The following is a 27050-nucleotide window of genomic DNA, read 5'->3' as shown; positions in this document are numbered from 1 at the left end:
ATATTCAACAAAAAGGTAAAAAGATGATTTGACATTTTTGATGGATTCCGATTGGGATGCAATTGGTCTTCCAATTTTTCACTTGACTTTTGCACTTGAGCAACGCCGGGTACTCCAGCTATAAACGCTTATATACTTTACTCAGGGTACAAATACAAATACAACATTGTCTGAAGGGTAACATAGGCCATGTGGCCGCGGCCTCATGCAGGGATCTTGGGGGGGGGGGGGGGGGGGGGGATGGGCATAAATTCTAAAATGTCAATGTGTACCGTGCAAAACTTTTCCTTCTTCCCTTCCCCCTCCCTTCACTCCCTCCCTCCCTCCCCCAAAACACGGAGGAGCCTTCAAAGCCCCCCCCCCCCCTCCAAATATGTACATGTCGATTATATTTCCCTTCCCACTCCTACAACCACCCTGCAACGCCGGGAACTCCTGCTAGTCTACTATAAATGGATGAGGTGTGTGTGTGTGTGTGTGTGTGTGTGTGTGTGTGTGTGTGTGTGTCATACTTTTTGTGTCTGTGACCCAAAAGTCCTCAATGACCCAAAAGACCCAAACGTTCCCAAGGACACAAAAGACCCAAAAGTCCCCAATGACCCAAAAGTCCTGAATGACCCAAAAAGTCCTTGAAGACCCAAAAGCCCCTGAGCACACAAAAGACCCAGATGACCCAAACGTCCCTAAGGACTGAGCACACCTGACCTTTCACACCACATACAAGGCTTTCATCCGCAGCTCAATGGAATACTGCTCTCCCCTCTAGGCCGGTGCTCCTGCCTCACACCTCGCTCGGCTTCACGGTGTTGAAACCAAAACTTTCAGAATCATTGGAATCTCCTGCGATGTAGTCAACGCCGAGGGCCTTTCACTCACTCACCGCAGGCAGGTTGGTGGACTTTTTGTCTTCTACCGACTCCTCTCTGGCTGAGCTCCCCCAGCTCTGTCTGTGCTCTGTCCCCCAAATATTCCTACAGGTCGCACAAGATCTGCCAGCAACCCTCTTATGGTTATACTGCCAAAATAAAGACTTCTCACCTTCACTCTTTCATTCCTCTTTACTCCCGCCTCTGGAACAAACTCCCTCACTCTGTTCAATCCCACTCCTCCCTCCAGGTCTTTAAAACAACTGTTCACCACTATCTCTATAACATCCAAAACCTTGATCTCTTCTGCCCCCGTTAATTCACTCCAGATCCACTTTTCTGAAATACCGACTTCTTTCTTGCCTGGAATTTTTAGCAGTGTCCATGTTTTTTATACCTCTCCCACCCCCCCCCCACTGTCCCCCCCGTTTTCCATGCCTCCTCCCCCACAAGCCCTCTCCCTCCCACAGATCTCCCGATGTCCCTGCTCTCGACTGTTGTGCTTGTGTGCTTCCCTCTATCTCCCCATCTTGTCGCCCGCTCCCTTCCCGCTAAAAAAAATAATAAAAAACACACCAAAAGTTCCTGATGACCCAAAACACCCAAAAGTCCCTAGAACCCAAAATGACCTTGATGACCAAAAAGTCCCCTAGGAACCAAAAGTCCACAATGACCCAAAAGTCCCTAATGACCGAAAACATGCAAAAGTCCTCAAAGACCAAAAAAGTCTGATGACCCAAAAGTCGCCAAGGACCCAAAAGTCCCCAAGGACCCAAAACGTCCTTGATAACCCAAAACACCCCCCCCCCCCCCCCCGAGTCCGGCAGGCAGGTTTGCTGCGAGGCCGTAAAGAGCAATGAAAATTTGGTACAACGGTCCCCTTTGTATAATAAAGGGAGTGGGAGACAAAATCCCATCGCTTGTACACAAGTTGGTGTAGCAACATAATTTTAACTCAACATGACCTCTGACATTTGACCCGAAAATGTAATCAGTTCATCTTTACCTCATTATACATACCTGTACTATGTTTGACTTGTATCTCTTTAGCCGTTCTCAAGTTATCGCGGTAACGAAAACCTTTCACGGACGGACAACCCGAATACAACAAAATGGCTTCAGCGACATCATCAGCAGAGATATAATATTTGTCAAACTTCCGCAGTTCCCACGACTCACCATTCCTCGGGTTGTTTTCCTCGTTTTCAGCCGAATCCTCCATCTTGATCTGCAGGACTCCATCAGGTCCTCCGGTCTCCTCACTACATCCGATCACGAAGCTCCCTTCTGATCCTCGCCCCGCACGGCACCACTCCATGTACCGACATAGCTCACGGTACATGGTGAAGGTGAACTTCCGTGCGGCTAAAGAACAGAATCGATCCCTCACCGGAGCGGGCTCGGCTCGGGCACAGAGAGCTCCGAAGATCTCGATCCCCAGACCAGTGATGGCGGCTCTGAGAGACTCCTCCGATAGACCCTGGATCTTCAGCCAGGTCGGGACAAGACCGAGGCGGCACCGAGTCAGCGCTCGTAGAATCCATTATCGTCCAAGAACACACGCCGAGAAATTCAAAACAAATAAATCATGTGTTGTTGTTTTTTTGTTTTTTTTGGTCCTTCGCCTGAAGTGGATGATAAACACGAAAGCTGTTGATTCTCAACCGGGGGTCGTGCCTAATCAGTTCCCCCCAAAACGCAACCATATGGTCTGTGGACATCATTCCAACCTGAGAAGGCAGGTATATTTGTTTATGTCATGAGTGTTCGTAAAATTTACTTCACGAAAAAAAGTTCACATGAATAGCATTGTATTAATTTGTGATTCGAGTGATGCTGTTTGGAATGAAAATCTTGAGGATTGATGTTAAAGGAAAATGAAGAAATGACGTGAGGGTTTCCACCTGTGATATTCACGAATTCGGTATTTTAGTTTCGCTTCACGTTCGGCGGGTGAACGGACTTGGCACCAACGCGTGTTTTCCCGTGCAGGGACGTGGGATTTTTTACGGCCCCAGAAGGTCACGGATGCCAGAGTGCAGGCAAATGCACCACACACACACACATTTTATTAATTTCATTTATTTATTCCCCTTGTGTTGCATACGAGTCCGTATGGAGGGTCCCTCGATTAGGAATTTTAGTCACCGCACATTTCTTGACGCCTACAGTTATTTTATTAAACCATTATTTGTTGCATTTTAATTCCGTGTCGGTCTTGCTTGATTATCGTGGTGCGAGGACACTCCAGTGGAATCTGTGCAGGTAAGAGCCTTCCTGCCCTCCACACCCACGCGTATTAAAACCGCCATAGTTTGAGTGAACGCCTCAAAGTTAAAGCTCGATCGGCCATTCATCACCTTGGGGGATCTCAATGCTCCCGGTGATAACGACAACATGTTACATACTTTTGGGAGAGTTGAACGCACAAGGGATGTTAAAAAAAAAATTGGGATACAAAGTCGAGGCTCATGGAAGAGCGAACACGAAACACAAAAATATAAACGGACACACAAAACAAACAATAAAGGGAGCGGGAGACAAGAGGGGGAGAGAGAGGGAAGCACACAAGCACAACAACAGTAGAGAAGAAGGACATCGGGAGATCTGGGGGATGGGGGTGGGGAAGATGTAAACGGTATAAAACAAATGGACACTACTAGGAATTTCAGGAAAGCAGTCGGAGATTGAAAAAGCTGGATTTGAGGTGTATTAATGGTGGTGGCAAAGATCAAGGTTTTGGATGGGGGATAAGAGATGGTGGTGAACAGCTGTTTTAAAGACTTGGAGGGAGGAGTGGGATTGAAGAGTGTGTGGGAGTTTGTTCCAAAGGCAGAGAGGTAAAGGTGGGAGAAAAGAGGAATGAAAGAGTGAAGGTGAGCAGAGAGTAATTGTTTTCAATTTATTTATTAATTTAGTAATTGTTATGTTATTTAAAAATACATTTGTTATGTCTCGTGTGGATTTCCCAGGGAAGTGACCATCCTATAAGTGTTTGATCGGATCCATATTAATGAAAAATGTCACCACCCTTTTACAGCAGAGGGTATCCACCTGCCTCCTCGTCCCCACCCCGACAATGCAGCAGGATTTATTTCTAAAATCCAGAATCCCCAATTTTTAATGGTACCAGAGTTTTACAGACCCCAAGGAGAACGAAACCACCATTTAGAATTTCATTTTTCTTCCTGCACTCCAAATGATCCCAATTTCCGAAAGGTATAAATTTGTCGAAGTTGTATCTCGGAAACGACTGGGAATTTCGGAATAAACTTTTGCATCAAATAATGTGAATAGAAAGTTCGCAGGGTTGACTTTATCTTTTTTGAACTTGACCTAACATGAAGGTGATGACCTAATTATTGTTATTTTAACATTTTCACCATAACTCAACTAAAGTTTATTCAATTGCAAATAAAATGCCCTCACAAGACCGTTTAGAACCGAGATCAAGGTGCATTTACACTTTATTTACATCATACCCCCTCCGAGTTAAAGGTTAAGGTCAAATGGCAGTGGAAAAGGTAATGCCCAAATTTGTAAAATAACGCAAATTATAAAATACGTTTTTTTGTCATCACTCAATTTTTTTCCCCAATATGGAATCTCAAAGACCACTTGACCTTCCAAGATGTTATTGCATCGTTAATAATGAACATGTACTGAAGTTGTGCACCTGATATTTGGTTATTGTCCTCGACCTACTGTTTTCAGGTTTGACCCAATTAACAAAAAACACCTTTTTGATTATAACTCGAATAACATTCCTCCGGCGTCATTGGATCGCAGGCCAAAGGTAAGTCGCGGGCGATCGCACATATCTAGTTTTGGGACGTTGGTGGCTCAAACCCCAGCTGAGCCAAACCAAAAGATTTTTAAAAAATGGTGGTGCTGCTTACCACACACACAATACAGATGTATGGTTTCCCTCTCGTGTGGTTCTGGGTGTGGTTCACAAATCTGCTTTCATCATCCGCACAATAACAATCGGTGTATTTTGGATGACTGGAAAATTGGTGCATCTTCAGGTGCCTCAGTTATGAAGCTTTGAGAGCACGAGGTGCAGTAAAACTTCCCCAGGAGCGTCTCCTGTTCCCCTTTTATATCAGGAACACCCCAATTTGCAAATTATATATAGAATGATATCTCAAAAAGTTGTGGACGAGTGATGATAAAACGAAGTGAATGAGTTGGATCAGTGACAATAACAAACCCATAAATTTTGGTCCAGGTCCAAATCCAGATCTTTTGTTTCAGTCCAGGTCCAAATCCAGACTTTGTTTCTTTTGTATCAGTGGGATACAAAAGGTAAACTGTACAGCTTGGTGGAGGTAGGTTTGGCCGTTCTCGTCCTTCTTGTCCTTCTTCGATCTGGGGAACTATATCTGGTCGCAGTGATTTGTCTTCTATATTCACGCTTGATGGGACAGACAGGGAGTACATGAGAATTACATCCTTGTTTTCAATGATCGCTTTTGGGTTTTGATTGCACAATTACCTCAGGCAACGAAGGTGGGTGAGGTTGTGTTTTCTCCCCTGTGTGTTATGGAAGGATTCAAACGAAATTTGTTGGACAAGTTGGCTGTTTGACAAGAACGAATCAATTTGATTATGGTGAAGATCTGAATTAGAATTTGAACGACATCGGTTTTCCATGGGCCAATGCCAAAAATTTAGACAGAATGGGGGCCGATGACCGATAAAATGCTGATATATTATCGTGCGAATGCCCCAGGTTAATACCGTGGGTTCGCGGATAGCCAAACGGGCTTTAATGGAGGCGAAGATCAATTGCGGATTTTAACTATGCAAGCATGGGAGGAAGAAGGAAGAGGAAGAGGCGGCGAGCTCTTACCTGTAGCGATCCGTGGGCAGCTCCGATCTTGGAGGAAATGAACTCAAATGGGAATCCGGGGTAAAATGTACAAAAATAACAGGTTTATTTTACAGAACACGAGAACAATGGACGCGACGGAAGAAAGTAAATCCTAAATTGGGATGTCCCTGCACAGATTTCGAATACAAGACAATGGGAGAAGATGAATAAAATAAATGTCTCGTCGTGTTGTGGATGCGTCTTATCTGTCTGCAATGTGTGTCCGTCATAATACGCGGCTCCGGTTGGCACGAAGAAAGGCCTCAATGTTCCCCCACTCGCCCGCTGCCAGGCCCCGAGCCACCCGCTCACCACCGTCTCGTCTGCTCAGCGACACGCCTTGCTCGCCCGCTCGTCGGTCGCACGCGAGGTCCCGTTTGCTCATAGCACCAAGCCTCGCTCCAAGCACCAACACCAAGAGCACCAAGAGCAAGAGCACCAAGAGCAAGAGCACCAAGACAAGACCAAGCCCAAGCACCAAGAGCCCACACAGAACCCAGGGAAGAGAGCCGATGGCGCTCCAACGTCCGTCGTCAAGCAGGCAAATCCGCAGATGGCACAGGAAGAAAGGTCCAAACGGAACGGGGAAAAAAGGCAGTAGGAAGGTCTGGGAAGGGCAGAAACCAAAGCGAGAGAGAGAAAATGCCGGTGAGCGAGTCATTTTGTCATTTGCGGTGTGACATCAGCTCTCTCCCTCTACCAACCAATGCCTCACTTCTTCGTGGTCTTTCCATCCTGCTGACGTCACCGCCCCATGCCCTCTAATCAGCGACCTGCTTTTAAGTAGTGGTTTTGCGCCTTCCGCATTGATTGGCTGAATGTTCACGCCTTCCGCATTGATTGGCCGAGGTATCAACGGTCGGTGGCCAATCAGTGTGCCGCTTCTTGCACCTTCCTGGCACGATGTTTGTCACCCATGGTGGCGTTCTGCGCAGCTGCTGCCTGCTTGTCTTTCCGGTTTGTTTTATTGTAAGGGAGGGGGATTTAATTAACGTGGTGCACTAAGGGCCTTTTTATTTTTTATTTTTTTATATACTGAATCAAGGCTCGTGAAAGAGCTGACAACCGCGAGGGAAAGACAGCACAGTGGGACCGCGAGGGAAAGACAGCACAGTGGGACCGCGAGGGAAAGACAGCACAGTGGGACCATGAGGGAAAGACAGCACAGTGGGACCGCGAGGGAAAGACAGCACAGAGGGACCGCGAGGGAAAGACAGCACAGAGGGACCGCGAGGGAAAGACAGCACAGTGGGACCACGAGGGAAAGACAGCACAGTGGGACCGCGAGGGAAAGACAGCACAGAGGGACCGCGAGGGAAAGACAGCACAGAGGGACCGCGAGGGAAAGACAGCACAGAGGGACCGCGAGGGAAAGACAGCACAGAGGGACCGCGAGGGAAAGACAGCACAGTGGGACCGCGAGGGAAAGACAGCACAGAGGGACCGTGAGGGAAAGACAGCACAGGGGGACCGCAAGGGAAATACAGCACAGGGGGACCACGAGGGAAAGCTTAACATTATCAAGTGTCTATGGGAGTCTATGGGAGTGCGTTGCCATAAGGGACACTGGGTTGGTGACAGAGGGAACGACAAACAAGTGAATTTTACCCATAATCCCTGTACTAATTAGCATGCCCCACCCCCTCGCGGCAGCGACACAGATACGCACTTATCCGACATTTGGGCGACACACAGAAATTACAGGTAGATTCCCTATCATGACAGTCGAGCAACTACCTATGCAGATCTACCTGGCTCTAGATATTCCTTTACCCACCGACATAATATGTATCCGATTAAATAATTTAATAACAAAAAAAAATTATAATTACACAAAATTGTTGAACTTAAATTCACAAACTTATTTAACACATCATATTATTCACTCAAACAGAAAAGTACATTGCACTTGTCAACAGCAGCATTTCTTGACAGACAAAACTCGGAAGATGAGTTCTTAAGATGACAAGAACAAGCAAATAGATTTTCGTTTACGTCTGGATCCAGATCTGTCCTCTCAATGAGATACAAAACAAGCTGTTCAGCCTGGCGGACGTAGGCACTCTACCGAGTGCCATTGTAGTTTTTTTTTACGAGACTGGGATATTGACGTTTTTGCAGATATGTCAGTGTTGTGTTGTGATTTCATGTGTACAGGTGTTCTGAGAGGAGTGTTTCACATCCCGATAGAAGGTTGCTCATACTTTGTTTCTTCCTTCCAGAATCTCAATCTGTCCGACTGACTGTCCCGCCATCTTCTTAAAGCCATCTGAATGGTATTCATGGTATTTGATGTATATTTTGACTCATTCGCCATCACAGTTGAGCTGATATCTTAGCCAATCCAATGAGCCTCCTTTGTGTATCTCTAATCTGTCCACGTCTTTTCCATCTTCATGCTATTTTGTAGTCCTCCCAGGTTGTCTGTGTGTATTTGTTTATATTCATTTTTGGTTTGTTTGGAATCATGAGGGCTGTATTCGCTGATGTTTCCATTTCATAAGGAGCATCTTTCTATTCACACATGTTCTTGGAAATATTTTTACAAATTGAGTTATGCAATCTTTGATGTTCATGTAAATTTGCTGACTGCTTGAACATCTTAGAGCACACGGAACACTTGAAGGGCTTCTCTCTCCGATGCATTCTTTGATGTTGAGACAAATTTGATAAACGATTACACACCTTATTACACAACAAGCACTTATACAGCTTCTCCACAGTGTGCAATCTTTGATGTTTACGTAAATGTGCTGACTGCTTAAACATCTTGGAGCACAAGGAACACTTGTAGGGTTTCTCCCCAGTGTGTATTCTTTGATGTCGAAGTAAACTTGATGAATGAGAAAAGGCCTTGGTGCACACTAAGCAATTGTAGGGCTTCTCTCTGGTGTGCATTCTTTTATGTTCATGTAAATGTGACAAACGATTAAACACCTTGCTGCACACAGAACACTTGTAGGGCTTCTCTCCCGTGTGTATTCTTTCATGTTGAGACAAATTTGTTGAACGATTGAACACCTTATTACACATGAAGCAATTGTAGGGCTTCTGTCTTGTGTGCAATCTTTGATGTTGAGTCAAATTTGATAAATGATTAAACACCTTATTACAAACCAAGCAATTATAGAGCTTTTCCCCGGTGTGCAATTTTTGATGTTTCTGTAAATGTGATGCCTGCTTGAACATCTTTCGGCACAAAGAACACTTGTAGGGTCTCTCTCCTGTGTGTATCCTTTGATGTCGAGATAAATATGAAGCGTAAGTAAATCCCTTATGACACACAGTGCACCTGTGGAGCTTCTCACATGTGTGTATTTTTACACATTCTTTCAAACATGATGAAGTGGTGAAGTCTTTGTTCGAAAGAGAAAACCTGCTTGGCTTCTCACTTCTTTGGATCTGATGTTGCAGGGTCGTTATACACCTGTCACCGTTGTTGTTGTCGTTGTCGTTGTCGTTGTCATCGTTTTTGTTGCTGCTGCTGTTTTTCGACTCACTGTTAAGTTTATCAACATCCTGCCAAAAAGTCCATGTCATGTGATGACTGAAAGGATCTTCTGTGTCGACCAATGGGGGAAACATGTCCAATTGTTTATCTGGAAAAACAATTCACCAACAGTGTCAATAATTTACTTTTGCAATGAAACAAACAGAAAAACCCAGTTCATAGAACATGATGTGTGTAGGTGTATGTGTATATTGTGTGTATGTTGTGTGTGTGTATATATAATATTGTTACGTTTGTTGGGGGGTAGGCAGTGATTACATTAGTTAAGGTAGAATTGCATGGGTGGTGTGCTCCGACTGTCGGGAGGAAGAGACCTGGATGTATCACAAGTAGGAAATTTGTGTCGACTGGATGTCGTGCAAGTGTATCTTCGTCCCCATGAGTGGGGTGAGGTTTGTTAATTGGCGAGGGATGATGGGTAATTATTCCCCTGTATGTTGTTGCCTCTCTAATATTTTCCTGTGTTCCTTATGACACCACACTGCAGACACCTAGTAAGAAATCGGCCATTAACCACACTAATTAAAATCCAACCGGAAACCAGGCATCAAGCACTATCGATGATAACAACAACTTGGTGAGCACACAAGCACAGGCAGGTTCATGAGGCCACGCCTCGAGGAGCAGTGATTGGTCTGGGATTTGATTGACACAAGGACTGGTAAGATGAGACTCGCTGATAGGAGAGGAGACGGACAAGTCGTGGGATGATGTCAGAGCCTCACATAAAAAATAGGTGGAACGGTGGACATTTTCCTTTCTCGTTTTGGGTCTGCTGGAGGACGGTCATGTGCCGACATCTCCTGGCTTCTTCTCGTTCTGGTTTCATAGCGAACGGTCACATTTTGTCTTCTTGCGCAAGGGAGGTTGATCAAGAACGGGCATGTTCCGACATCTTGCGAGTGATTGTGAGGAGGAAGAGCTGCGGGCCGGGAACTGCGGTTTCCCGTGCAGACGAAGACGAGCGTGGCTGGGCGAATGCAGGTGTGCGAGGCCTAGTTCACCTCCATGGCAGTGCAGCGAGCGCATTTTCCCGCCAAGACCTCGGACGATCTTTGACGATTCCTGATGAGATACACCAGCCGATTTGAGCTGAGCGCCACAAATTACACATATTTATTTTCCAGTTATTTTATCCTTTGTCTGTATTCCGGTCTGTGTGGGAGCGCTCCAATTGGGAATATAGTTTTATCATGTTTTCTTTGTTACCGGCATTTGCTTTAATAAATCCGGTATTTTTGTACATTTCAATTCCATGTTGTTTGAGCTCATTTATCCAGGTGTGAAGACGTCGGGTGGAGGCCGTCCAGGTAAGTTCGTCATCCCCTTATCCCTCACATGTAAAGGATACCATCACTTTTGGATTGAACGCATCGGAGTATTAAGCTCCTTTGGTCATCTGAGTCACCCTGTGGTGTTCACCAGAGGGTAGTCAAACGACAATATGTATAGCATGCATCACGTATAATATGTATGGATATAATATACAGCACAAGTTGAGCTATATTCAAACGACATCACTCCGACACCAAATAAATAACATATCCTGCAGCGCGCGACATTGTCGGGTGCCTTTGGCACCCTGCGATGCCACCGTGCAGCACATGGAGGGCATGGTGTACAATAATATTGATTAATTGTACAATTAAAACAAATAAATAATAATCATAAAATAATGAATTTCTTAATCAACTGGCAAATATCATACCTGAACCACCACCGTTTCATCTGAATCTGTAAACATTTTGAAAAGTAATTGATTGAAAAGTTAAATAATTAATCGATTAATTGATTCATCAATAAATCAAAAATACCCTAAACAGCAAAATTACTTATTCACTGTCATGTCCAAATATCAGCTTCCTAGCTCAAAAGGTGCCTGAGATATTGCCCAGATGAGAAAGAAAATAAACAAGTACTCAATAATTCTATAATAATTGAAGTGATTAAACAACTAATTGATTAATCAAAAAATTATAAAATAGCAGTTTTACCACAATACTTGTTCACTGTTGTATTCGCTGGAGCAGTATTCACTTGTTCACATGAGCATCCAACTTAACCACAGCAAGGAGTCACAAATCACGAAGCACCAAGCTGTCTCTTTATTCATGCTGCGCCAGACCGTGTCCCATGGGCATATCGATTGGCTCAACTCCGGACGCCATGTGCGCAGCCCTTTGCCACATCAAAGCTGCCTCCAGCTCGGTCCTCACTCACATCAAAGCCATTGTATTCGGTCCTAGATCCAACAACCGGTTTAGATCTCGATTCATTCAGTCATGCTGTTGGATCAACAGCCAAGTTGTTCAGCTGAGGATCTCGTTCACTACAAATCTCAGTCTCTCTGAAGCTCAACAGGCATAACTTTGCAAAATTGAGTTCGCAAATGTTCGGGCCTTCTCTACTGGGAGCACGGGTAACACAAGTCCCACCAAGCTGCAGGGCCAGGCCGCGTCACAAATGCATGCCGAATGGCGTGATAGGGGAACCTTATACACATCATGTCCAATCAGAACTACCATTTTAGTTCAGTCTTAACTGCCTTCAAAACTGATGAATTGGACACAGCCCTCGATACTTTCCATCTCAGGTGAGAGGGTGGTGGGACGAACCCCCTCACGTTCGTGGCGATGCTGAGAGGGACTTCGCGCCATCACGTCCGTTTCCCAAGCGAGTGGCTTCGGGTCGCCTTGTGCTGCGACTTCATTCGGCGGTCGCTTTGGAGCAAAGCTGAGTGCCGGCTGACTCAAATAAACAAATTATTTTCATTATCTCTCCCCTTGTCTGTTTTAGTGTCTGAGTGGAGACGTCTCAAATTAGGCTTCAGTTTACCTCACCATTCATTTTATTGCCGTGCTTTATTTCAGAGTTCATGATTGTGCATTTCATTTGTTGTGTTGTTTATTTGTTTTGTGGGTTTTGAAGATAAAACCTCCGTGCAGGTAAGCACTTTGGTTCCGTCCCACACGCCAAAAAGTGCCGACAATTTGCGAATTGATCGCCTCGGAATAAAGACCGATCGGCTAACCGTCACCCAGCGGTATTAACCGTTAGGGCTGACAGGATACTACTTTACAATGAGCCATGTCTCAATATTATTTTTCCAGATTGACATAGAGGGGTAAAGTTGTGGAGATAGAGGGGTGAAGTTTTTCATTTTTTCCAAGATTGCGCCCAGACCACATGACGTATGACATCATAATTATCATGAAACAATTATACAGGTGGAGGGGCTCCTTTCCTGAAAATTCGGAGTGAATTTTTTTTTTCTTGAATACAGAATCGAGGCTCGTGAAAGAGCTAACATTTATCAAACAAACAAATCAAACAAGCAAGCAAACAAAGTATATAAAAAGGGGAGCTGTAGACAAGATGGGGAGAGAAGGGGAGGAAGCACACAAACAAAACATTTGAGAGCAGGGACATCGGGAGATGTGTGGGAGGGAGAGGGCTTGGGGGGAATCAGGATAGGTATAAGAACAGAGAAGGAATTTTTTTATTATTTTTTTGAGTTGAGATTTTAAACAAGGAAGTAGGCTATGGGGTGAAAAGGCTGGGAAAAACAGAGAACGAAAGTTATTGGAGCACAAACGATGGACAGCTGAGAGAAAAACAAAGCCTCAAGGTTGGACACTGTACAGGGCCTCAAAAGACACGACACGAATTAACACGATTTTCTATACAGGTATGAAAGATTTACACCGAGAATCTTCCTCGGGACACACTAGACGTACACACACCATAAAATAAATAGTTATAACGAAAATACAAATGGGAACAATTACTTAACTTCAATTTCGATGGAGAGCGTGGACAGCTGCGAATAAACGAAACCTCGCCGGCAAGACCGGAAGTGGAGTGTCCAAGCGGAATTGGACCAACAGTTGCAGGAAAAATGAATTTTAAAGAGACTAAACGTGAAAATCAGCAGAAGAATAAGAAGAGGAAGAAAAAGAATAATCTGGGCAAATACAAAAGGGTACCACAGCTTAAAAGGCTAGTGGTACCCCAAAAATAATAATAATAATAATAATAATAAATCAAAATCGACCAGGCAACATTTTTTATTTTTTTTTGGATAAAGAATCAATGAAAACATGCACAGACACATGAAACGTACAATGAAGGGAGCAGGAGACAAGAGGGGGAGAGAGAGCGGGAAGCACACAAGCACAACAGTAGAGAACAGGGACGTCGGTAGCTCTTTGTAAGGGGGAGGGGGCTGGGGTACACGGTGTATTGGATAGATTGGTACACAGTATATTGGATGGAGGAAGATGAGAGATGGTGGTGTACAGCTGTTTTAAAGACCGGGAGGGAGGAGAGCGATTGAAGAGTGTGGGAGTTTGTTCCAGAGGCAGGAGAAAAGAGGAATGAAAGAGTGAAGGTGAGCAGAGAGTCTTGATTTTGGCAGTTTCACCAGAAGAGGGTTGCTGGCACATCTTGTGCGTCCTGCAAGAATATTCGGGGGGCAGAACACAGACTAAGCAGGGGGAACAACGCCGAAGAGGAGTCAGAAGAAGACAGAATGACCACCTACCCTACCTACTTGCCTGCCTGCGGTGAGAGAGAGAAAGGCCCACAGAATCAGCTTCATTGCAGGAGATTCGAATGATTCTGAATGCTTTGGTTTCAACCACGTGAAGTCGAGCTAGGTGTGAGGCAGGATCACCAGCCCAGAAGGGAGAGCAGTATTCCATTGAGCTGCAGATGAAAGCTTTGTATGTGGTGAGGCGCTCAGAAGTGCCCAGAAAGGACTTCGCATGACAGAGGATGCCCAGACAGCAACTGGCATTGGAGGCCAGCTTGGAAATGTGTTTTTCCCAGGAAAGATCATGGCAGATTGTGAGACCCAAAAGCTTGAGTGACAGATCTTCTTCCAGAGGATTGTTCAGAAAGTAGATGGGAGGGTTGTCCAGACAGTCTTTTCGGAGAGACAAAGTGAGTGTGAGATTTGCCAGGATTGAAAGACATGTTCCACTTGTTTGACCAGTTTGTGACATTGACCAGGTCTGCAGAGAGTGAAGAGGCTACTGCCTGCCGATCTGAAGATTGAGATATGGAGCGGCGGAGAGTGGAGTCATCAGCAAAGATATAGAGAGGATTTTCCAGAGAATGTGAGAGATCATTCATGAAGACCAGAAAAAGCACAGGGCCCAGAACACTGCCTCGAGGAACTCCAGCCTGAAAAGGAAGGGGAGATGAGAGAATTCCATTCAGGGCCACACGTTGACTGCGACCAGAAAGGAAGTCCGCAAGCCATGTGTGGAGGTTTCTATGGATACCATAGCAGGAGAGTTTGGTGAGCAGGGTGGGGTGCCAGACTATCGAAGGCACGGGATATGTCAAGGGAGACAGCTCTGATTTCCTCTTTGGCATAGAGGACCTCCATCCATTGTTGAGACAGCAGAAGCAGCATGTTCAGAGTAGAATGACCTGGTCAGAATCAAAATTGATGATCCAACATCAAGCCATTTGAGAAGAGGAAGGATTTGATGTCAGAAGCGATGATGCATTCCATGACCTTGCTGATTATTGGAAGCAGAGTGATTGGTCTGTAGTTGCAAGGATCTGTTTTTGCACCTTTGGTATGAAAAGTGGTAATGTTGGCAGATTTCCAAGCAGATGGCAGATGACCTTGAGCAAAAGAGGGTGGACAGAACAGAGAGGGTGTGAAAGAGCGGCAGAGCAGGATTTTAGGACCCATGGGCTGATGCCGTCTGGTCCAGTTGCAGAATCAGAGTCGAGGTTTGACAGAAATGTATCCACCTTGTCAGGAGAGAAGGACACAGAATCCAGGAGCAGCTGGGTACGATTGGGCAACTTGGGTACAGAGAGAGATGGGTTTGGGACATAAGATTTTGAGGCAAACAGAGTTGAGGCATTCGGCTTTGTTACATGCGGTGTCAGCTGTGCAGCCATTTGAGATCATGGAGGGGATGGAAGGGGAACAAACTCCAGAAACAGATTTGACCAGAAGCCATCAGGATTTGATGGAGGGAGATAGGTTTGAGAGTTCAGTCTTGAGAGAAGAGAAATAGTGTTTCCTGGCTCTCCTGAGGGTAGACACAAACTTGTTCTGAGCTTTGTGAAAGGAACTGAGATTGCCTTTGGTTGGATTAGCCTTTAAAGAGGCAAAGGCAAGTTGTTTCAGGGCAACTGCCTTACCACAGGATTCAGTATACCATGGACGGGAGGAATGGTATGACAACTGAAGACGAGAAGGGATAAATCTGTGCATGAGAGATAGAGCAATTTACTTTGGAAGAATTTCCAAGAAGAGTTGATGTCAGAGGCAGTGGGGATGGCAGACCAGTGCAGATGACTGATGGCTGCTTGAAGACCATGCCAGTCGGCCTGAGTGAAATGCCAGACTCGTCGATGCTGAAGAGGCTCTTTTAGAATGTCCAGAGAGATTTTTTTTTTTTTTTCTATACAAGATCGAGGCTCGTGAAAGAGCTAACATTAATCACACAAAAAGACAAACCGACACACAAAACACAAAAAACAAGGGGAGCGGCAGACAAGATGGGGAGAGAGGGGGAAGGACACAAAAGAGAGGGGGAAGAGGGGGAAGGACACAAACACAACATTTGAGAGCAGGGACATCGGGAGGACTTGGGGGGAGGTGGGAGAGGATTAAAACATATGAACACTGCAAGGACTCTGGGGTGAATTACCGGGGGTAGAAAAGATCAAGGTTTTCGATGGGGGACGATAAGAGATGGTGGTGAACAGCTGTTTTAAAGACCTGGAGGGAGGAGTGGGATTGAAGGGAGTGGGGGAGTTTGTTCTAGAGGCGGGAGAAAAGGGGAATGAAAGAGTGAAGGTGAGCAGAGAGCCTAGACTTTGGCAGTTTAACCATAAGAGGGTTGCAGGCAGATCTTGTGCGACCTGAAGGAATATTAGGGGGACAGAGCACAGAGAGAGCTGGGGGAGCAAGGCCGGAGAGGAGTCGGTAGAAGACAGAAAGACCACCAACCTGCCTGCGGTGAATGAGTGAAAGGCCCTCGGCGTTGACTACATCGCAGGAGATTCCAATGATTCTGAAAGCTTTGGCCTCAACAGCGTGAAGCCGAGCAAGGTGTGAGGCAGGAGCACCAGCCCAGAGGGGGGAACAGTATTCCATTGAGCTGCGGATGAAAGCCTTGTATGTGGTGAGGAGCTCAGCTGTGCCAAAGAAGGACTTCGCACGACGGAGGATGCCCAGTTGGCGACTGGCTTTGGAGGCCAGTTTGGAAATGTGGTTTTCCCAGGAAAGATCATGGCAGATAGTGAGACCCAAAAGCTTGAGCGACAGAACTTCTTGGAGAGGATTGTTGAGAAAGTAGATGTTAGGGTTGTCCAGTCGGTCCTTTCGGAAAGACATTGTAAGAGTGTGAGATTTGTCAGGATTGAAAGACATGTTCCACTTGTTTGACCAGTCTGTGATTTTGTCCAGGTCTGCAGAGAGTGAGGAGGCTGCAGAATGCCAATCTGAGGGATGAGGAATGGAGCGACAGAGAGTAGAGTCATCAGCAAAGAGATAGAGAGGATTTTCAAGAGAGTCAGAGAGATCATTGATGAAGACCAGAAAAAGCACAGGGCCCAGAACACTACCTTGGGGAACTCCAGCCTGAACAGGAAGAGGAGATGAGAGAAACCCATTCAGGGCCACACGTTGACTACGACCAGAGAGGAAGTCCGCCAGCCATGCATGGAGATTTCCATGGATACCAAAGGAGGAGAGTTTGGAGAGCAGAGCAGGGTGCCAGACCCTATCGAAGGCACGTGAAATGTCAAGGGAGACAGCTCTAATTTCCTGTTTGGCGTTGAGGACCTCCATCCATTGTTGAGAAAGCAGAAGCATCATGTCCAGAGTAGAGTGACCAGGTCTGAAACCAAATTGATGATCAGAGATCAAGCCATTTGAGAAGAGGAAATATTTAATATCTGAAGCAATGATGGATTCCATGACTTTGCTGATAATTGGGAGAAGGCTGATTGGTCTGTAGTTGCTGGGATCTGTTTTTGCACCTTTTTTGTGCAAAGCGGTGATGTTGGCTGATTTCCAAGCAGATGGCAGATGACCTTGAGCAAAAGAGAGGGTGAAGAGAACAGAAAGAGGGAGTGAAAGAGCAGAAGAACATGATTTTAGGACCCGTGGGCTGATGCCGTCAGGACCAGTTGCAGAATCAGAGTCGAGGGTTGACAGAAACTTTTCCACCTTGTCAGGAGGAAAGGACACAGAGTCCAGGAGCAGCTGGGTACGACTGGGTATGGTGGGTACAGAGAGGGATGGGTTTGGGACACAAGATTTAGAGGCAAACACAGAGTTGAGGCATTCAGCTTTTTCACGTGCGGAGTCAGCCGTTAAGCCGTTTGAGGTGAGGGAGGGGATGGAGGGGGAACAAACACCAGAAACAGATTTGACCAGACGCCACCAGGATTTGGAAGAGGGAGACAGATAAGAGAGTTCGGTCTTGAGAATGGTGAGATATTGTTTCCTGGCTCTCCTGAGGGTGGACACACACTTGTTTCGGGCTTTGTGAAAGGAAATGAGATTTCCTTCCGTTGGATTTGCTTTCCAGGAGACGAAAGCAAGTTGTTTCAGGGCAACAGCCTCACCACAAGATTCTGTGTACCATGGACGGGAGGAAGGGTATGACAACTGAAGACGAGATGGTATAAATCTGTGCATGAGAGAGAGCAATTTACTTTGAAAGAATTCCCAGGATTAAGTCATCACTGTTTAATATTGTCATCACTGTTTTGAGTTGGCAGCGGAGATGTCCACTTTAACAAGCAAATGTTCAGAAGAACCAATTGGAGCAGAAGAAGAGCAGCAGACATTTGCAGGGAAGTTAGTCATAACCAAGTCTAGAAGAGAAGATGCTCCATTGACTGAGATCCGGGTCAGGAAATTGACAGATTGAGTTAGTCCCAGTGAGTCGCACCAGACCTTTGCTGAGTTTCCATGGCTGGTGAGAAAGGTAGCCACACCCAGCCAGCTGGCATGCTGTCACCACATATGAAGAGGACAGAGTTGGGATGAGTGGATAGAAGTTGGTCCATGTTGTCAGACAGCGAGATGTAAATTGAGTCATCACTGTTTTGAGGACGGCACAAAACACATGTGAACAAAAGTTGGGAGCGGAGAGGAAGCTGTAGCCAGAGGTGCTCCTCGGGTTGTGATGGAGAGAGGGCAGTGCAAGGAGAGTGAGGAAGAGGGTTTTTGATAAAGATAGCAAACCCACCCAGAAGGACGAGGCTCAGGTTTATCATGCATGAGGAGGGTGTAACCAGGAAGAGATATTAAGGAATCAGAGACATCTTGAAGGAGGAAAGTTTCTGTGAAGCAGATTACGTCTGGTTTTTTCAGAAGCAACCTGTATGAAGAGATCTATCAGGTTTGAGCAAAGGCCACGGATGTTTGAAGTCCATACCATTGCCGAATAGGGAGGGGGATCATCGGGTACAAGACAGGGGAGGGGGAGGGTAAGACGAGGAGTGAGAGGGGGAGGTCGGGAGAGCTGTTGATAGTCGGTCAGAGATTGCAGAAGACCTAGGAGAAAGGGAAGGATGAGGAGGACAAAATGTTTGACGGTGATGGGATGAGGCACAGTGAGGGGTTGTTTGAGGATGGGGGAAGAGCCACGCAGAAGGTTGGAAGAGTGGAGGCATGATATAGAAGGGAGAGCAAGTGGGGATGAGGGGGAGAAGTGAGGGGGAAGTTTAGAAAGTGGACGATTAATGACAAACATTCATTACAAACTGGGTGTATTGTGATTTTGAAGTCAGAGATCCACTTGAAAATGACAGAGGAGGGGTGGAATGAAGGTGAGTTCAGAGAATGCAGAAAGGAAGAACTGGAAGAGATAGAATTTTTTTTTTAATGGAATGATTTGAAGAGGAAATTGAAAAAAGCCTTATAAGTAGGAAGAAAACCAGCGTGTTGTCATACATCACTGAATAAAACACTGCAGACGAAGGTTTTAACATATTTAAATAATAATTCAACTAAACTGTGAAAAACAATCTGGGAAAAAGTCCCTGAAGTGAGGGCGTGGATCTGACAAGGAAGGAGAAAGGGTTGAATGAGTATGGTGGAAACTAGAATTGGACAGTTGAGTTTCGGCTGGAGAGGTGAGAAGGAAATATATATGTTGTAGATATGAAAATGTTTTTGTTTTTTTGTTGTTGTAGTGTAAATTGTTGTAAAGATCACCCTTTGTAAATGTCATGATCCTTGTAAATACCTCCGTAGTGTAAAGGTCAAAGGGCGTCTCGGTAGTTATTCCATGAAACACCACATTGAAGGACCCGATAAAACCCTTGTTCAGTAGCTTATATCTTATTATGTGTTCTAGAGTAAGGCCTTGTCTTCCATTAGAATGACACTCCATTGCACCGAGTGAAATAAGAGTAGATTCCCTTCATTCCCATTCCCAAAAAACCTCCATTCCCCCTTTCGTCGATTGGCAATGACATCCCCTCCAAAGCCGCCATTGGCCACGAGGCAGGGTTGGGGAAGAAAGGCGGGTCCCCACCTCGTCAGAGAGGGGAGGAGTGAGCCAGCCCCACTCGACCAACCATGAACAAGGTGTTTGGCTTGAGAGGGCGGAGAGAGAACGTTTTGGGGGAGGTTCGAAAAGGTTGAGGGGCGGGGCCTATATAACCCGCCACGGGACGCTCCCCGAGAGACAAGCAGATGAGTCCAAGAGAGGAGCTGAAAGGCTGAGCTGAGCTGTGTGGTGAGGTGGAAAGGAAAGAGCTGGGTCGTCAGAGCAGGGCTGAGTTGTGAGGTTCCAAAAGCAGAAGATCATCCAGGGAAGCACAAAGCCTGATATTCGTCACCTTGCGTGCCAGCGGCAGCGTCTACAGCAGCAGCAGCAACAATGCTCGCCAGCCGCTTAGGGGCCTGGACGGCAGTTCAGAGCAGGGCCACGAAGGAACGGCGGCTGCAGAACGTGCGAATCGTGCTGCCGGACCCAGTGGACTTTCCTCTCCTTCCAGCCAATTCCTATCATCATTCCCCACGTGAGTCTGTGTCTTCGTTTGTTCTGTCCTGGGTATTAAGTAAGCCTGTTAGATAAGTTAGTAATTTGCACTGTGTCACCTGCGTCTCATGTCCCTGTACATAATCGTGACTGCTCCTTTTTGCTTACGTGTACATAATAAACCCCATTACTCTTCTGTACGTCTTCTTCTTCCTCTTTGCATTCGGTCGCTTTACAGTTTTCCAGATTGAGTATCTGTGGCGCGATACGGCCAACGTTTGGGTGAATCGGGTTTAGTCAGGGAACAACTGTTCGGCCGCGGTTATACCTCCACTCGGTAAAATAACATCTAATCCACGGACCGTAACAAATTGGTGTCGGGGAGTGAGATACGAGGCCCGAAGCACGCTCAGTTGTCATACCCTTCCTCCCGTCCATGGTACACGGAATCTTGTGGTGAGGCTGTTGCCCAGAAACAACTTGCCTTCGTCTCCTGGAAAGCAAATCCAACGGAAGGAAATCTCATTTCCTTTCACAAAGCCCGAAACAAGTGTGTGTCCACCCTCAGGAGAGCCAGGAAACAATATCTCTCCGTTCTCAAGACCGAACTCTCTTATCTGTCTCCCTCTTCCAAATCCTGGTGGCGTCTGGTCAAATCCGTTTCTGGTGTTTGTTCCCCCTCCATCCCCTCCCTTACCTCAAACGGCTACACAGCTGACTCCGCACGTGAAAAAGCTGAATGCCTCAACTCTGTGTTTGCCTCTAAATCTTGTGTCCCAAACCCATCCCTCTCTGTACCCACCATACCCAGTCGTACCCTGCTGCTCCTGGACTCCGTGTCCTTTCCTCCTGACAAGGTGGAAAAGTTTCTGTCAACCCTCGACTCTGATTCTGCAACTGGACCCGACGGCATCAGCCCACGGGTCCTAAAATCCTGCTCTGCTGGTCTATCTCACCCTCTCTCTGTTCTCTTCACCCTCTCTTTTGCTCAAGGTCAACTGCCATCTGCTTGGAAATCAGCCAACATCACCGCTTTGCACAAAAAAGGTGCAAAAACAGATCCTAGCAACTACAGACCAATCAGCCTTATCCCAATTATCAGCAAAGTCATGGAATCCATCATTGCTTCTGATATGAAATCTTTCCTCTTCTCCAATGGCTTGATCTCTGATCATCAATTTGGTTTCAGACCAGGTCACTCTACTCTGGACATGCTGCTTCTGCTGTCTCAACAATGGATGGAGGTCCTCAATGCCAAACAGGAAATTAGAGCTGTCTCCCTCGACATATCACGTGCCTTCGACACGGTCTGGCACCCCGCTCTGCTCACCAAACTCTCCTCCTTTGGTATCCATGGAAATCTCCACGCATGGCTGGCGGACTTCCTCTCTAGTCGTCGTCAACGTGTGGCCCTGAATGGGTTTCTCTCATCTCCTCTTCCTGTTCAGGCTGGAGTTCCCCAAGGCAGTGTTCTGGGCCCCGTGCTTTTTCTGGTCTTCATCAATGATCTCTCTGACTCTCTCGAAAATCCTCTCTATCTCTTTGCTGATGACTCCACTCTCTGCCGCTCCATTCCTCTTCCCTCAGATCGGCAGTCTGCTGCCTCCTCACTCTCTGAAGACCTGGACAAAATCACAGACTGGTCAAACAAGTGGAACATGTCTTTCAATCCTGACAAATCTCACACTCTTACTATGTCTCTCCGAAAAGATCGACTGGACAACCCTCCCATCTACTTTCTCAACAATCCTCTCCAAGAAGTTCTGTCACTCAAGATTTTGGGTCTCACTATCTGCCATGATCTTTCTTGGGAAAACCACATTTCCAAGCTGGCCTCCAAAGCCAGTCGCCGACTGGGCATCCTCCGTCGTGCGAAGTCCTTCCTCGGCACACCTGAGCTCCTCACCACATACAAGGCTTTCATCCGCAGCTCAATGGAATACTGTTCTCCCCTATGGGCCGGTGCTCCTGCCTCACACCTAGCTCGGCTTCACGCTGTTGAAACCAAAGCTTTCAGAATTATTGGAATCTCCCGCGATGAAGCTATCTCTGAGGGCCTTTCACTCACTCACCGCAGGCAGGTAGGTGGTCTTTCTGTCTTCTACCGACTCCTCTCCGGCCTTGCACCCCCAGCTCTCTCTGTGCTCTGTCCCCCAAATATTCCTACAGGTCGCACAAGATCTGCCAGCAACCCTCTGATGGTTAAACTGCCGAAATCTCGGCTCTCCGCTCACCTTCACTCTTTCATTCCTCTTTTCTCCCGCCTCTGGAACAAACTCCCTCACTCCCTTCAATCCCACTCCTCCCTCCAGGTCTTTAAAACAGCTGTTCACCACCATCTCTTATCTTCCCCCATCCAAAACCTTGATCTTTTCTACCCCCGCTAATTCACCCCAGATCCACCTTGTTTGAAATTCCAACTTCTTTCCTGGAAGTCCTGGCAGTGTCCATATGTTTTATACCTCTCCCACTGCCCCCTTCCCACGCCCCCCCCCCCCCAAAGCCCTCGCCCTCTCTCAGATCTCTCGATGTCTCCATGTCTCTCGGTCCCTGCTCTCAAATGTTGTGTTTGTGTCCTTCCCCCTCTCTCCCCATCTTGTCTACCGCTCCCTATGTTATATGTTTTATGTGTCGGTTTGTCTTTCTGTGTGATTAATGTTCGCTCTTTCACGAGCCTCGATATTGTATACAAAAAAAAAAAAAAAAAAAAAAAAAAATAACGCGCTCAAAATTACGAGCTGCTGGAAATTTGTGTTGTAAAGCAAAACCCGAATTTTGAAATCGCGCCATGGCTGGTCAAGGCGACGGGATGCCGGTGGGAGAGATACAGATAGACGGGGTAGAACCGACCCAGGACCTCGGGGAAATGTATGTGGATGAAAGAGAGGAGGAGAACATTGGCAATGCGGTTGAGGGGGTATCAGGTGCACAAAATGGCGCTCTCGCGCATGAGGTTTCAGGCGCGCAAAATGGCGCCTTTGCGCACACGGTTACAGCGGCACCAATTCTCTAAGACTTCGCCTCTAGGAGTTATTGAAAATATTAACTTATATAAAAATTAGTTTTCTAAGACTGAAGCGCAGTGACGTCATCACGCCCCCGCCATGAGTGTCGAAGGTCTTTTGAAGAAGAAGAGCTCGGAGTTGGACTGGACACGAGGCGGAGCGGACGCCATTTGGAAGAGCTGAGAGGACTCAGTCGTGATAGGGTGAGCCTGAGTGAGTATATCAAGACAAGAACAAGATCTAGGAGGTATGTATGGTGCGATTCATATAATATATTGTTTAGTTATCGTCGATGAGGAATTTGGGGTCGGAATGGGTGGTCGGCCTGGGTGACTTGGTCTCGACTAGATGCTAAGCCGCACCTCATTTTGTTAAATAAAGTGGTCACAAAATATTTTTTGATGGTTTTAATGCTTATCATTAGATGCATAACGTTCGTAGTGAGGTATAGATATATGGATTGACATCGGATGGCATGGGATTTGGGATTTAGGAACTCCGGGGTTTTTTCATTAGGAATATATGCGATTTGCTCTTGGAGGCCCTCGAGAGTGAACGGGGACTTGGATCTTAATTCTGTTTTCAGATTTTGCAGTCGCTAGATTAGCTTAACACTCAATAGAACGGGACCCGCAAAATTTCGGGGATTTTTGGTGGAATTACCTCGGGGTAAAGTTACATAGGAAAGCCCCATGTTAAATTTTCGTTGCCGAAGGACTTTATTTTTTGCGAAATTCATCCTGACTTCGCCTCTAGGAGGATACTGGGTTATCTGTGGATAACGGGAACCTTAATTTGGTGAAATTCGGGCTGATATTGACCGAGTTATTCAAAATATTAACTTATATCAAATAAATCTTTTGAGGTGAAAGCGCGATGACGTCACCACGTCACGCGGCACGAATGCGCACCTGTATCGTTGGAGGTATTGACTTATATAGGGTTGGTTTTCTAAAGCTTATATCAGAATATTAACTTATATCAAATGGGTCTTTTGAGGTGAAAGTGTGATGACGTCACCACGTCACGTGGCACGAATGCGTGCCTGTGTCGTTGGAGGTACTGACTTCTATAGGGAGGCCCCATCACCCTCCCCCATCACCCTGCCATCACCCTCCCATCACCCTCCCATCACCCTGCCATCACCCTGCCATCACCCTCCCATCACCCTCCCATCACCCTTTATTGGACCATTTGACTTCTATAGGGTTGGTTTTCACTTTTGCCGTAAAAATGACATCAGTGCAGCGAGTGTGGTATCTTATTTGGTGAAATTCTGTCGATTTGAAGTGGTGAAAATAAAATGCCATCACCCTGCCATCACCCTCCCATCACCCTGCCATCACCCTGCCATCACCCTGCCATCACCCTGCCATCACCCAGCCATCACCCTGCCATCACCCTGCCATCACCCTGCCATCACCCTGCCACCACCCTGCCATCACCCTGCCATCACCCTCCCATCGCCCTCCCATCGCCCTCCCATCACCCTTTATTGGACCATTTGACTTCTATAGGGTTGGTTTTCTAAGGCTTATATCAAAATATCAATTTATATCAAATAAATCTTTTAAGGTGAAAGCGCGATGATGTCACCACGTCAAGCGGCACGAATGCGCGCCTGTGTCGTTGGAGGTATTGACTTATATAGGGTTGGTTTTCTAAGGCTGTAGGCCGCACCTCATTTTGTCGAATAAAGTGGTATTCAGGTGGTTCCGGTATTTGGGACCGCAGGGACGGAAAGTGCAGGTACGGGGTGCTTGGCACTCCCCAGCCGGCCCGCTCTGAAGGTTCGGATCAGGACACCGGGATTCATTCCGGTCGCCCGGTCGGCCCGGAGGTGGGGGTGCGGGGCCTGTCATGGAACGTCAAAACAAACAGCCTGCCAGGGCCGCCCGAAAGTCGGGCGTGAGGGGCGCATCCACTAATGGAATGCCTCTCGCTTCCCAGATCGAGGGCCACATGGTCAGGAGAACCTCGTCCCTTCTGGTTGCCCTGCCGTCCCACCGGGAGCGCTGGCAGGGTGTACTTCAAACTAAGCTTAAGTGTCAAGTGTTAAGTTCCTCCTTGCCCTCGCAAGGGAAAGGCTAGGGTCAAGCTCTTCCAAATTTCCAAACACTAGGAATTGGACATCTCAAATTAATTAATTAATTTGTTAACACATCTCAGTCGCCCGCGACCTCTCTAGCGCGGGCGTCGAACCAGTTCATTCCCGGTGCGGCCGGGCCGATTATCGGCCCGGACGTGGCTGAAGCTGTTGATTCCGCCGTAGCCCGCTAACGCGTAGGCTCGCGCGTCCCTGGTCCGCCTGGGCTCCGCGGGTGCCCTACCGTGCCCAGCACTGCTGATCTCTCTTGCTTCCGGGAGTAGGTGCCGGTGCCCGGGGACGGAGTTCGCTGTCTAAACATGGTAGCGCTCGGCCAGTGGGACCGCCGGGACCCACGTGCACTCACAAGTTGTTCTGCGTGTGGGCGGCAGTATCAGACTGGGGCGTCCAAACGCTCCCCGGCTAAAGTTCATCCTGAAAGCGCCCACATTGTGCGGACAAACCAAGTCAAGGGCCACGTGGTCAGGAGAACCTCGTCCCTTCCGGTCACACTGTGCCTATCGGCCGGCCTCGAAGACCGAAATTGTGACGGTGTCACCCGCGACCGTAGCAGCGCCACCGGTGGTTTCGAACCTTTTTATGATACAAATGGGGGCCCTTATGGAGAGGCTAGAAGCCAAAATGGGACAAATGGGGAACCGGATGGAGGCTCAGAATGAGCAAATGGGGGCAATGAGGGACGAATTGGGGGGCAAAATGGGGGGGCGAAATGGGGGGCAAAATGGGAGAAATGGGGGAACGGCTAGAAGCTAAATTTGAGGGGTTAGACAATAATTTTAAGGGATTAGACAAGAAATTTGAGGGGTTAGACAATGGGATAGAAGGGGTGAAACATGGGTTAACGGGGGTGGAAAATAGAATGGCTGCCCAGGAGAATCAGATAGAGGGGGTGAAAAATGGGTTAATGGGGTTGGAAAATAGGATGGAAGGCAAATTGCGGGAAATAGGGGAGCAATCCGCCCGAGAAATTAAACAAATGGGAGAGCAGATAGAGGAGGTGAAAATCGGGGTAGAAACCAAACTGGATGCTCAGAGGGATGAATTGGGACAGATGAGGGTGGCATCTACAAAAGAGAGGGAGGAGATGAAAGAGGAGATACGACGAGGTGTAAGTGAGGAGGTCTCGGGGGTACGCGAGGAGGTAAAGCGAGGTGAAAAGCGTATGGAGAAAGAAGTGAGGAATAATACGGAGAGGTTACAAGGGGGAATAGAGGGTCTGACGAGGGGAGTAGAACAGCTGACAGTGGGACAAAGGAACTAGTGGACCAAGTGGAAAAGAACACGGCAATAATCGGGGGGTTAAAAGCGACACAAAAAGACATTAAGAACGAATTAATAGCGACACAGAAGGAATGTCAGATGGTACGCATGAGGGGTTGACGAAGAAGTTGGAAGAGGTGACAGAAGTAATGGAGACGAAGGACCGAGAGGTGAGGACGCACATAGAAACGGTTATAGTGGCGTAAGAGGAAGAGATAGAGGGGGCGCACAGGGAGATGAAGGAGGTAAAGGAAAAATTAGAGGAGGTGGAAGAAGGGGTGAGTGAAATTAAAAAGAGACGAAGGGAAACTAAAAAGGAAATAAAGGAGGAGGTAATGGAATTGGTACAAGGTCTGTGCTCGAATCGTGATGATGTGCTCATGAACCAAATAAAGAGTTTGCAGGTGGCAGAGGAGGTGCGGAGACGAGGTGTCAAGGTGAGT

General features: G+C 46.9%; 1 protein-coding gene across 1 annotated transcript in view; it reads right to left on the bottom strand.

Moving 5' to 3' along the window:
• Positions 1–27050, bottom strand: part of LOC137416873 (uncharacterized) — a 185675-nt gene that overhangs the window by 96422 nt on the left and 62203 nt on the right. The window contains exon 2 of the mRNA XM_078770325.1: positions 8301–9034. Coding sequence (XP_078626451.1) covers positions 8301–9034 — 734 coding nt within the window. The remainder of the gene's footprint in view (positions 1–8300; positions 9035–27050) is intronic.

The sequence above is a fragment of the Myxine glutinosa genome, chromosome 1 (genome assembly GCF_964187855.1).
Source record: "Myxine glutinosa chromosome 1, kmMyxGlut1.1, whole genome shotgun sequence".
In the NCBI taxonomy this organism is placed as follows: Eukaryota; Metazoa; Chordata; class Myxini; order Myxiniformes; family Myxinidae; genus Myxine; species Myxine glutinosa.
This window is presented reverse-complemented; position numbering and strand designations above follow the sequence as displayed.